This window comes from Chiloscyllium plagiosum, unplaced genomic scaffold, assembly GCF_037043375.1.
Source record: "Chiloscyllium plagiosum isolate Xiang-an unplaced genomic scaffold, Cpla_swu_hap1 HiC_scaffold_16, whole genome shotgun sequence".
Classification (NCBI taxonomy): Eukaryota; Metazoa; Chordata; class Chondrichthyes; order Orectolobiformes; family Hemiscylliidae; genus Chiloscyllium; species Chiloscyllium plagiosum.
The window spans coordinates 76,987,580-77,001,308 of NW_028270154.1; the positions used below are offsets into that span (position 1 = coordinate 76,987,580).

Sequence of the window (13,729 nt, forward strand, 5' to 3'; positions counted from 1 at the left end):
ACCCCTTGCCTGGGGTATGGTGTTCCTCAGGTTAAATTCAACATCAGTCATCTCTAATGATACAAAACCCTATGGTCTTCTGGTGACTTTACTCGGCTGCTCTCCTGAGTCAGGAAGGGGTCTGAGACCAACTGTTAACTATGGCCTTGTGACCAGGATGAGCTGCTGTTGTGGACTGATTACACATGGTATCATCTACTTTCTACTGTCCAGTTTCACAGTGCCGTGGCAAACTACTGTTATGAGGGACAATCTTAAGTTCTACTGAGATTCAAGTTTCCTCTAACAGCTCAAAATAACAAGACTCAAACCAATGATATTCTTAAATATGGTTTTAATACTCTTCTCCATTTCTGTACATCACAACACCAAGTTGCTGCTTGGAATCTTTCTGCAGAGGCTGCAGTGCACGAAAGCTGAGATCGACCCCTTTTCTCTGAATTCAATAGATCACTTCCTTATCAGGAGAATACATTGGTCAAAGAAATACAAAAAACATTTTGGCATCATTTCCAAACTTAAATAGTAAACATTAAAACTACAAAAGGAGCTGCATACTTTCCAATGCATACTTCTTATACCAAGCAGTGGGCTATTTGAAAAAGTAAATATATATTTATTTATATATATATATATTCTTCTGGTTTATGTATCAAAATGGCCCCATTTACACAGTATGAGCAACCCAGTGCTAAAAGCATGGTCCAGCACAATTCTCTTTTGGACAGGAGCTGGGGAGGACAAATAGAAGGACATTGCATTTTTGCTCTTAACCTCAATGCAAGTTCTCCATAAATTCTTTTGAGTACTGAAAACTTCAAAGGCCAAAATGACAAAAACAGAGTTGCAATCATGTCATGATCTGCACATTTGCTTTCTTAATTCTAGTTTATATATTCAGCATTAGAAATTTACTCATTTAAAACAGAAGACTATTGTTGGATGTTTTGACAGAAAAGCACATTTCAAAAAAAGCTGCAAACGGATTTCAGTACTCACAAAGTTTTTTGAAAACTTAACGTTCTAATCCTGACAATGAACAGAAGCATAGTGGGAAACGGATTTCAAATTGACAACTCTCTACAGTGTATTATTGTATTCAATTAAATATACATCTTGCTAGAAATAGACTTTGGGAACCAGATAAGAGTCACATTACAAAGTTGATGATATGAATAGGTGGAGGCTCTTGTTGATTAATGGCAATGGTGTTATATGCATTGAATAGTTGTCAAATAGGAAAGAAATCCTAATTCATATTAACTGAACTACACTGTAACACTGGGACTGAGTTAAAGAGTTTGAGAAAGATGTTGTATTTTTGAAAATTCTAATTAGGAACCATCTCCCCCCATTATCTGATCCAACTAAGACCACATCCCAAAACAATCACTGCCTTCCTCTTATCCATTAGATGATTTCACAGATAAACAGATATAGGTTTGATTTCAATATTATGTCATGCATGTTACAAGCAGTCACTCAGAACATTATAGTGTGTGCAATGTACATCGACTTGTCCCACCTTTAAATTAGAAAACTTCACTGCATTTTTCAGTAATCATTCTTGAAATGTGACAAGTGATACAATTTAGTTAACAATCCTAATGACTTTGCCTCAACTATATTAACAAGTGACTACTTAAAGCACAACAAGGAATAGCAGATCCTACCCAACAAGAGATTTCAGTAAACAGGCTACTCAACAAAACCTTCCTTTGACATCTGCCCTCCATCCATGTCCCAATCAATGCCCGTCCAACAATTCAGTACAGCTCCATCCCAATGTCAATGCTCACTGGCAGTCCCTTTGTACTAATATGACCTCACTGCTCTGTGTGGTTTTAATGTTCTATTTTAACCAGTTTACAGTTTGATTACAACAATCATGCTCTCGTTACCATTTTTCTTCAATTGTTCTGGTTCAATAACAGCCACCTTACTCGGTTTGTCCAGGTTGCTGGATAATCATATCAGGGGTTTAAATTTGAGCTTCTTTGCACTGTCTCAACAGGAACTCAAACCCCAATGGAAATGTGATACCTGCGTCAAATGAGTGGATGATGGTGCCTGGATGCCTTTGCTAGAATGTGGGGCTATCTAGAAGAATCACACAGACATCAATTTTCCAATTTGCAGTTTGTGCAGCAGAGGCTGGGTCCTGCAGCATGATCCCAAGGGTGCATGCTCGTACTGTACCAACAATAAACCCCAATATGGAGCAGATCCTAAGTTAATACAATACAGAGCCATCTAGATCAAAACCATCACATCCCAAAGTTAGAACTTACTGGCTCTCGACTTGCAAGTAGCCAATGGAAACCCACTGTTCATACAGTTGAATGGGAACTCTAGTTTAAAACCATCGAGACCACTGCAGGTACAAATATTGCTTGGGGTTACAGCACCTTATACCACCACTAGATATCGCTAGCACCCATCCTGTCAATACCTAGCAGCAGGCAAAATGCTACTTAAATGACCCCCTCTTTAATTTTTTTTATATAAAAGGCTTGAGGGACTCTTTCCTACTCCCTCCGCAAAGGCGGAAGCCAAAAAGAAAATTGGTTGCGAATCTGAAAATTCGCCTGTACCCCCACTTTATTTCAAATAGATCAACTTTAATTACTTGCATGACAAAGGCCTTATTATAGCCCCCACCCCCTCATGTACAGCCATGGCTCACTATAACCCATGTAAATGGGGTCATACACTGCACAAGTTACTCAAGTTGCCTTTTTTTCCCCAATATAGAAACTCTCTCCAAAGGGGAAAACAGAGAGCTCATCTCCATTCAGCCTGCAGAAATGAAGTTCAATAGCATTCCATTTTTATTATTTGCCTCTACATATGGAGGTAAAAAAATCTGAATTTCATAAAATACAACAGCAACAAAAGTCCCATTGAAGTAAAAATTAAAAAAAAGAAATTTTCAAAAGATTAGTCCAAACTGGCATTAGGAACACAGTAGTTTGGTGTTGCTGCTGTATTGACACTATGACAAATCGAAGAGTGTTATCTTTTTTAAATTCACCATCTCCAATGTATTTAGAGTATCACAAGTTGTGTAAATGTCTGTTCTAAGGCAGGGATTGATTATTCCGCTGTGGATCTTCACTCCTTGGGTTGGATGCTGGAGGGTTAGGCACCTGTAACCAGACCTAGTCCAAACTACCTAGTAGTCGTCCAGGTCATAAAAGTCTTCCTCATCTCCCTGGTATTCCATACCTTGAAAGTCCACTCGGTACCGCAGGATACCTGTTTAAAACAATAGACTTAACATACACAGCATCGTTAACAGCCTCAGGATGCCCTAAAGCCCTTAAGAAATAATCGAATACAGACACTGCTGAAATACATGAAGCATGGTAGCTAATTTACACTGAGTAAACTTTGCGAAGTGTTCTGGGTGTCCTGTACATTTGATGAATTATTTATCACCTTTTTCTTAGCTTTAATCACTATCTGGATATTAGTATTCTTACCGAGCTCCTCCATTCAAGTCACACAGATCTAAATTGGTATTATTACGTAGCAAAAATTTGATTTTACACTGATGGAGGAGATAAATTGCCAACTGGAATCAAAGACGTGACTGTCAGAGGTCAGGAACAGGTTTTTTTTCAAATAGAGTCATAGGGTCATAGAGATGTACAGCATGGAAACAGACCCTTCGGTCCAACCCAACCATGCCGACCAGATATCCCAACCCAATCTAGTCCCACCTGCCAGCACCCTGGCCATATCCTCCAAACCCTTCCTATTCATATACCCATCCAAATGCCTCTTAAATGTTGCAATTGTACCAGCCTCCACCACATCCTCTGGCAGCTCATTCCATGCACGTACCACCCTGTGTGTGAAAATGTTGCCCCTTAGGTCTCTTTTATATCTTTCCCCTCTCACCCTAAACCTATGCCCTCTAGTTCTGGACTCCCTGACCACAGGGAAAAGACTTTGCCGATTTACCCCATCCATGCCCCTCATAATTTTGTAAACCTCTAGAAGGTCACCCCTCAGCCTCAGACGCTCCAGAGAAAACAGCCCCAGCCTGTTCAGCCTTTCCCTATAGCTCAAATCCTCCAACCCTGGCAACATCCTTGTAAATCTTTTTCTGAACCCTTTCAAGTTTCACAACATCTTTCCAATAGGAAGGAGACCAGAATTGCACGCAATATTCCAACAGTGGCCTAACCAATATCCTGCACAGCCGCAACATGACCTCCCAACTCCTGTACTCAATACTCTGACCAATAAAGGAAAGCATACCAAACGCCTTCTTCATTATCCTATCTACCTACGACTCCACTTTCAAGGAGCTATGAACCTGCACTCCAAGGTCTTTGTTCAGCAACACTTCCTATGACCTTACCATTAAGTGTAAAAGTCCTGCTAAAATTTGCTTTCCCAAAGTGCAGCACTTCGTAATTATCTGAATTAAACTCCATCTGCCACTTCTCAGCCCATTGGCCCATCTGGTCCAGATCCTGTTGTAATCTGAGGTAACCCTCTTCGCTGTCACACTACACCTCCAATTTTGGTGTCATCTGCAAACTTACTAATTGTACCTCTTATGCTCGCATCCAAATCTTTTGTGTAAATGACAAAAAGTAGAGGACCCAGCACCGATCCTTGTGGCAATCCAGTGGTCACAGGCCTCCAGTCTGAAAAACAACCCTCCACTACCACCCTCTCTTCTACCTTTGAGCCAGTTCTGTATCCAAATGGCTAGTTCTCCCTGTATTCCATGAGATCTAATCTTGCTATCAGTCTCCCATGGGGAACCTTGTCGAACGCCTTACTGAAGTCCATATAGATCACATCTACTGCTCTGCCCTCATCAATCTTCTTTGTTACTTCTTCAAAAAACTCAATCAGGTTTGTGAAACATGATTTCCCACACACAAAGCCATGTTGACTATCCCTTGCCGTTCCAAATACATGTACATTCTGTCCCTCAGGATTCCCTCCAACAACTTGCTCTCCACCGACGTCAGGCTGACTGGTCTATAGTTCCCTGGCTCGTCTTTACCGCCCTTCTTAAACAGTGGCACCACGTTTGCCAACCTCCAGTCTTCCGGCACCTCACCTGTGACTATCGATGATACAAATATCCCAGCAAGAGGCCCAGCTTCCCAGAGAGTTCTAGGGTACACCTGATCAGGTCCAGGGGATTTATCCACCTTTTCCCATTTCAAGACATCCAGTACTTCCTTCTCTGTAATCTGGACATTTTGCAAGATGTAACCATCTATTTCCCTACAGTCTATATCTTTTACATATCCTTTTCCACAGTAAATACTGATGCAAAATATTCATTTAGTATCTCCCCCATTTTCTGTGTTTCCACACAAAGGCCGCCTTGCTGATCTTTGAGGAGCCCTATTCTCTTCCTCGTTACTCTTTTGTCCTTAATATATTTGTAAAAACCCTTTGGATTCACCTTAATTCTATTTGCCAATGCTATCTCATATCCCCTTTTTGCCCTCCTGATTTCCCTCTTTAGTATACTCCTACTTTCTTTATACTCTTCTAAGGATTCACTCAATCTATCCTGTCTATACCTGACATATGCTTCTTTCTTTTTCTTAACCAAACCCTCAATTTCTTTAGTCGACAACACAGTCGCAATTCATCCAGATGCAACAGGACTTGCATGACAATACTATGGCTTTAAGAGGTTATAATTCCTGTTTTTGTTTATTATTAGGCTGCTTTAAAGGCAGAGGTGCCAAACAGTCCACCAGACCCATGACAATAAACAGCTTGTTTTTTTAAAAAATAAGTTGGAACAATAGAAGTTGCCTGAATGGGTGCGATAAAACTCCAACAGAACCAGGATTTTTTTAGTTATCAGCAGTTGTTGCTGGGAACTCAGCAGGGCTGGAAGCTGCAGTAAATCTCTCCCAGGTGCTATAGGCAATATTTTCTTGATGTTTCTTCCGCCTGGGCTACCAGAGTTGCATGTGAGACAATATTTTCTGAATTTGCCTTTTGCCATTTGCCAAAGGTGCATTTATGGGATATTACTATATTGGACGGTTAATTAGTAATAGTTACTGCATCTATTATTTTGTTAGGTTTTCTAATAGAGTTGCTATTCCAAATTTTTCTTCCTTCTATATTTTAACTAGAGTGGATGAATTCCTGAGTTTTGCTTTAAATCTGGTAGTTTGGCCAATCGAATTGCATCTGAGAAACAACACCTTCTATTTACCTTTAAAAGAAGAAAAGGTTAGGTCTAGACTGTCTTCTGAATATTTTGAAGGGGTTTGGTGTGGTCCATAATACTTATCTGTTTGTTTTATGACAAATGAGCTCATTAATTTCTGATCCTGCACAAGTTTGTTTTAAGGCTAGGTCAGTGTTTATTTAAAAGGTTAACATGTGCAGGGTTGCAGAGTGGAAGGTTTGTGGTAGGATTAGATAGTTGTAAAAAACCACTGCACTGTGAAATTCCTGTGAAGAATTTACTCCCCATGGGAGACTGATTAGCAAGGTTAGATCTCATGGAATACAGGGGGAACTAGCCATTTGGATACAGAACTGGCTCAAAGGTAGAAGACAGAGGTCGGTGATGGAGGGTTGTTTTTCAGACTGGAGGCCTGTGGCCAGTGGAGTGCCACAAGGATCAGTGCTGGGCCCTCTACTTTTTGTCATTTACATCAATGATTTGGATGCGAGCATAAGAGGGACAGTTAGTAAGTTTGCAGATGACACCAAAATTGGAGGTGTAGTGGACAGCGAAGAGGGTTACCTCAGATTACAACAGGGCCAATGGGCTAAGTGACAGATGGAGTTTAGTGCAGATAAATGCGAGGTGCTGCATTTTAAAAAAGCAAACCTTAATGTTAAGGTCCTAGGGAGTGTTGCTGAACGAAGAGACCTTGGAGTGCAGGTTCATAGCTCCTTGAAAATAGAGTCGCAGGTAGATAAGATAGTGAAGGCGGCGTTTGGTATGCTTTCCTTTATTGGTCAGAGCACTGAGTACAGGAGTTGGGAGATCATGTTGCGGCTGTACAGGACATTGGTTAGGCCACTGTTGAAATATTGCATGCAATTCTGGTCTCCTTCCTATCGGAAAGATGTTGTGAAACTTGAAAGGGTTCAGAAAAGATTTACAAGGATGTTGCCAGGGTTGGAGGATTTGAGCTATAGGGAAAGGCTGAACAGGCTGGGGCTGACCTTATAGAGGTTTACAAAATTATGAGGGACATGGATAGGATAAATAGACAAAGTCTTTTCCCTGGGGTTGAGGAGTCCAGAACTAGAGGGCAAAGGTTTAGAGTGAGAGGGGAAAGATATAAAAGAGACTTAAGGGGCAACATTTTCACACAGAGGGTGGTGAGTGTATAGAATGAACTGCCAGAGGATGTGGTGGAGGCTGGTACAATTGCAACATTTAAGAGGCATTTGGATGGGTATATGAATAGGAAGGGTTTGGAGGGATATGGGCCGTGTTCTGGCAGGTGGGACTAGATTGGGGTGGGATATCTGGTTGGCATGGACGGGTTGGACCAAAGGGTCTGTTTCCATGCTGTACATCTCTATGACTCTGACTCTATAATGCCCCAAAACTCCCATAACAGTGGAGGTTTCTTTGTTGTAATGGTATTGTTTGCATTCTCTAGAGTTTAGAAGAATGAGGGGTAATCTCTTAATAATTTCCAGAAATTTTTAAAAGGACAGACAAGTAGATACACAAAGTATCCTGGGTGTACAGTTTCAGAATAAACAGTAAGCCAATTAGGACTGAGATGCGGATGAATTTCTTCACTCATGAGGGTGGTGAATCTTTGCAATTCTCTATTTCAGATGCTGTGGAGGCTCAACCAGAATGTTTAAGACCGAAATATCATTGCTAATGACATCAAGGGACAGGGGGATAGCAATGGGAAAGTGGTATTGAGGTAGATGATAAGCCTTCATCTCCAATGACACAGCAGGCTCAAGGGCTGAATGGTCAACAGCGGTGCCCATGCTTGTGCTTTTAGAAATCCTGTCTTCATCTTTGTATCATTGACTGGATGTTAGTTAATGTAGTCATTATTTAAGACAGATGGTAAGGAAAAGCCAGGGAACTATAGACTGGTGAGCCTGATGTCAGTGGTGGGCACTTTGCTGGAGGGGATTCAGATGGACAGGATTTACATGTATTTGGAAAGGATTTATTAGGGATAGTCAACATGACTTTGTACGTGGAAAATAATATCTCACTAACTTGACTTTTTTTAAGAAGTGACCAAGATGATAGATGAAGGCAGAACAATGGACGTTGTCTTTATTGACCTCAGTAAGGTGTTCGACAAGGTTCTGCATGCTGCAGTGGTTAGAGGTGTTAGATCACAAGGAACATAGCAAAGCTAGCCATTTGGATACGGAACTGACTCAAAGGTAGAAAACAGAGGGTGGTGGTGGAGGGCTGCTTTTCAGACTGGAGGCCTGTGACCAGTGGAATGCCACAAGGATCGGTGCTGGGTCCACTGCTTTTTGATATTTATGTAATTGAGTTAGATGTAAATATAGGAGCAATAGTTAGTAAGTTTGAAAATGACACCAAAATTGGAGGTGTAGTGGACAGCAAAGGTTACCTCAGAGTACATCAAGGGCCTTGATCAGATGGGCCAATGGGCTGAGGATTGGCAGATGAAGGTTAACTTCGATAAATGCGAGGTGTGCATTTTGGAAAAGCAAATCAGGGCAGGACTTTTTCACTTAATGGTAAGGTCCTGGAGAGTGATGCCTATCAAAAGTCCACCGGATACAGGTTTCTAGTTCCTTGAAAGTGGAGCCACAGGTAGACAGGGTGGTGAAGATAGCATTTGGTGCCCTTGCCTTTATTGGTCAGTGCATCAAGTACAGAAGTTGTGAGGTTGTGCTAAGGCTGTACAAGACATTGGTTAGGCCAACTTTGGCAAACTGCATTCAGTTCTGGTGTCCCTGCCATAGGAAAGATATTGTTAAACTTGATAAGGTTCAGGAAAGACTGACAATGATGTTGCCAAGATAGGAGAGTTTGAGCTATAGGGAGAAGATGAATATGCTGTGGCCATTTTGCCTGGAGTGTCGGAGGCTGAGGGATGACCTTAAAGTAGTTTATAAAATCATGAGGGGTATACATAGGATAAATAGCCAAGATGTTTCCGCCAGGGTTGCGGAGTCTAAAGCTAGAGGGGATTTGTTTAAGAGGGGAAAGATTTAAAAGGGACTTAAGGGACAACCTTTTCATGCAGAGTGGTGCATGTATAGATTGAGCTGCCAGAAGTGGTGGTGGGAGCTTGCACAATTACATTTAAAAGCCACCCAGCTTGGTATATGAATAGGAAAGGTTTAGAGGGATATGGGCCAAATGCTGGCAAATGAGACTAGCATATCTCACTTAGTGTGGAAATATGCCCTTTGGCCCAACTCATCCGTGCCAACCAAGTTTCCCAAACTGAATAGTTTCATTTACCTGAACTAGTCCCAAATCCTTCTCAACCTTTCCAATCCATGTACCTGCCCAAATGTCCTTCTGAAGAGGCACCTGCGCCTACCACATCCTCTGGCAGCTTGGACCATACATGTATGATCCTCTATAAAATCTCCCCTCCCCCTCTTAAACTCTCTAGTTTTGGACTTCCCTCCTCTGGGAAACGATCTTGGCGTTCACCATATCTATGCCTCCTTTTATTTTATAAATTCCAATAAGATCACCCCTCATCCTGCTACGCGCAAGTGAGGACTGTATATGCTGGAGATTAGAGTCAAGATTAGAGTGGTGCTGCAAATGCACAGCATGTCAGGCAGCATCTGAGGAACTGGAAAAATCAACATTTTGGGCAGGAGTGATTCCTGATGAAGGGCTCCTGCCCGAAACGTCGATTTTCCTGTTCCTCGGATGCTACCTCAGCCTCCTATGCTCCAGGAGAAAATGTCCCAGCCTACCAGCCTGTCCTAATAACACAAACCCTCCAGGCTTGGCAACATGCCTTTTCTTTGTACCCTTTCCAGTTTAATAACATTGTTCGATAACAGGGCACCAGAATCGTATACAGAATTCCAAATGTGGCCTCACCGATGTCTTGTACAGCAGTAAGATGGCACCTCAACACCTGTACTCCATGCTCTGACCAATGAAGATAAGCATGCCAAAAACCTCCTCCATCTTACCTACCTGTGATGCCACTTTGAGGCAACTATGCATCTGCACCCTGAGGTCTCTCTCTTCAATAACAGTCCCCAGGCCCCTTACATTAACTAAGCAAGCCCTACCTTGGTTTTGTCTTACCAAAATGCAACACCCCGCATTTATCTGAAATAAACTCAGCCACTGGCAGTTGATCAAGATCCCACTGTTCATTTAGATAACCTTCTTCACTGTCCACTATACTACCAGTCTGGCGTCATCCACAATACACGCCTCCTATATTGTCATCAAAATCCTTTCTATAAATGACAAATAACAATGGACCCAGCACCAATCCTTGCAGCACACTGCTAGTCACAGGCCTCCGGTCTGCAAAATAACTCTACCACCACCCTCTGTCTCCAAATATCAAGTTCATTTTGTATCCAATTGGCTGACTCGCCCTGGATCCCATGTGACTTATTTTTAATAATCAGTCTATCCTGTGGTACCTTGTCAAAGGCCTTGCTGAAATCCATGCAGAGATCTACCACTCTTCCCTCATCTATCTTCTTGGTCATCTCTTCAAACAACTTCAGTCAGGTTTGAGACACGATTTCCCATGCATAAGGTGATGCTCACTATCCCTTATAAGTACTTGCCTTTCCAAATGCATGTAGATTCTGTCTCTCAGAATCCCCTCCCAACAACTTACTCACCATTGATGTCAGACTCACCGGTCTAGTGCTTTTGGAAGTACAGATTAGCAAATGGTGGGTATTATACATTTCTAGGATTTTATGATTCAACAGCAACAGTTGGTCAGTTGACTATACAATTCACAGCTCAAAACGTGCAGCTCTTACCACCAATCCCACCAAAGCCTTTCACAAACTGAGATCCTTCTTGCGACTTGTCTGTGACGATCTCCAGAGTAGCTCCAAATTTTTTGTAGTTGTTGGCAAACCACTCCAGGAGGGGCATGCTTTCTATCAGTTCATGTTCCTGTCCAGTCTACATTTTAGTGTTTTTTTTAAACAAATAGAAGAAACAAAACCAAAATAAATTTTACATTTTGCAACTTCAACTTTGTTACTCACTGAAATTTCAAGAGGACCATTTATCTGTAATTAATGTAACTACACCCATATCTAGCACTTCAGTGTTGGGTTTTGTGTGTAAAAAGTGACACACAAGATAGTGTCACAATCCGCAATATATGGTCTTACCTATATGTACTCAAGTTCAAAATAGGCAATGTTTTAACAGGAAGAATAACTGAGACTCAACCCAGAATGCCTTCATTTCAATCCAGTCAACTGTTAACTTGAAGCAATAATATCAATGTATGAAAAACAGCAACAAATCTTAATTAATCCCCATTCACAACTCACATTCATTGGATAAAATCTATTGCAGAACTAAAAAAATGTCAATAAGGTTTGAGTGAACGCATTTAACTCGGTTACTCCATAGCAACCAGCAGACACATGACAAAAAAAATTCAGGACAGCAGTGTACAAATCTAACTATCAAAGTACTTCGCTCACAAGGCTTATCTCGTGTCAGAGAATAGAGTTATTTCACTGGTCAAGAAGGTAAAGGAAAGTGAAACTTAAGACAAAATTCACACTCAAAATACATGTAAACACAGTTTCTTGGGAGTACAGAATTGGAATCGTGCTGAAAGGAGAGATATGCTGTTGAAGCAAGCTTTGAGCAAATGTAAATGAGCCACATTACAAGCTCCACCAATTATCTTAAATTGGTTGTTAGTGTAGCTACTTGCAGACTCACGATTGGTCAGCAAGTGCTGAAAGTTGTTGGCAAACCACTCCAGGAGAGGCATACTCTTTCTGTCATGTTCCTGTCTATTCTATTTTGTTTTGAAATAGAAACGCCCAAAAGTGACTTTTAGTTTGAGTTTTGCAAGCACAGGCTGGTTGAGTTCAGTCTCTAATCTATGCAATATGAACAACCGAAGGAACATGCTGTTTGGTCTGATCAGCCAATTGTTGGGCCTACGTACCTGGCATCACACTGGCACTGAATTTAAGATAATCAGTCGAGCTCGTACTGTGGCTCATTTACCCTTGCTAGAAGCGACATACATTCGTACACAGGGACCCGTCCTCTGCAAACAAAAGGAAAATGTTCAAGCCTTGCACTTTACTGAATTACTCCGGAGTTTTGGGAGCGTACATCTCCCACTGCTTTCTCCATGGCAGTGCTTCTACCAAAGTCAGCTTGCCAACCAATCAGCTGTCTTTTTGCCTGAGTATAAATTGCAGCGATCATTTAAAATTTAGCATTTTTTTTTTGTCCTGGTAAGCGTAAGACAAAAAGTTTTGGCAACAGCAATATTCAAAAGTGTGCGCAGAAATTGAAAGATGTGTTTGCTGTGAACTTCATTGTTCTATTGCCTGCTGGACATTGCTCAGCCGACTGTGCATTTTTCCAGTTTGGATCTTTCAGTTAATCCTGAATTGATTTGCCTTCAGCCGTCTAGGTCTCAAGTTTTTGATATCTCTCTCTAAACCTCTGTCTCTGTCCTCCTCTGTAATCGACTCCCGAAATCTCTTCACCTTTCTCTCTCCTCTTAAAACACTTCATAAAACTAACACCTTGGATCAAACATTTGGTCGGCCATCCGAATGTCTCATCATTGGTTCAATATAATTCTTTTTTATTATGCATCAATAAAACAGTTTGAAGGTGCACCTCAATAACCATTAGATAACTTACAAGCTCCGTCACCACATCCTAAATGCAAGTCAGTGCCATCTCGGGTTGAGCGGTGGGGGGTGGGGGAGTCTACACAAACCAGTGACCTTTCATAGATCTCATGTTAAAGAGATCCCACATATGACAGTCATTCCTATCAAACACCCCTCATTTTAATCAAAATCAAAAAGATTTAGAATGTAAAGCCTCAAAAATTGCCTTTCACCCCATTTGCTGCTGTTTTGTGTACAAAGAAAACTGTACCTCTTTGTCTGTGAAATGGGATTTATCCTTCTCTTGTTCAGGTGTCAGGTACAAGATTTTCTCTTCTAGGAAATTAGAAGACAATTAATATGCTTGCTTATTTCAAATATCAGTTGTACATTAACAATTACATCCAGTCTTAACTACATCCTACGAAGTGTAAACATGATGGTGAAAAAGTGACAAAAAGGAGATTTCCAAATACCTTCTGTGCCGTGACAGCGGAGAACATATCGCATTATATCTAGATTTTCGTAAACTATCAGAATTTCAACTGCACCCATCTCCAGCGCTTTCAACGTGTCATCCACTCCGAAGCAGTACTTTCCTGTATCCTGGCTGATTTCATCAAAATATCGCCCTAAATATAATTTTTTTTAAAAAATTACGATTTAAGCAAAAATTATTCAACAAAAGAAACAAAGAATAGACACCAACACGAGTAACGGGACCCTGTTGGTTCTTTTCTCTGGTCACTCTCCACTCAACTTTACTCAAAGTAACCGTATATACAGAGAGTAGGTGAGGGCAATACAACGTTCAATGAGAGTTTATGACTCCAGGAGGAACACCACTGCCATAGGGCCAGTAAAGGGCAACCAACATCACTGCAATTGATTGAATTTTACAGTG

General features: G+C 41.2%; 1 protein-coding gene across 1 annotated transcript in view; it reads right to left on the minus strand.

The window, feature by feature from the left end:
• Nucleotides 1-317: 317 nt before the first annotated feature.
• LOC122556782 (eukaryotic peptide chain release factor subunit 1) overlaps nt 318-13,729 on the minus strand; it is a 64,820-nt gene continuing 51,408 nt past the window's right edge. Inside the window, exons 7-10 of the mRNA XM_043703949.2 lie at nt 13,302-13,457; nt 13,097-13,161; nt 10,975-11,122; nt 318-3,258 (exon numbers count right to left, since the gene is read on the minus strand). Of these exons, the coding sequence (XP_043559884.1) occupies nt 3,176-3,258; nt 10,975-11,122; nt 13,097-13,161; nt 13,302-13,457 (452 nt within the window). The 3' untranslated portion in view covers nt 318-3,175. The remainder of the gene's footprint in view (nt 3,259-10,974; nt 11,123-13,096; nt 13,162-13,301; nt 13,458-13,729) is intronic.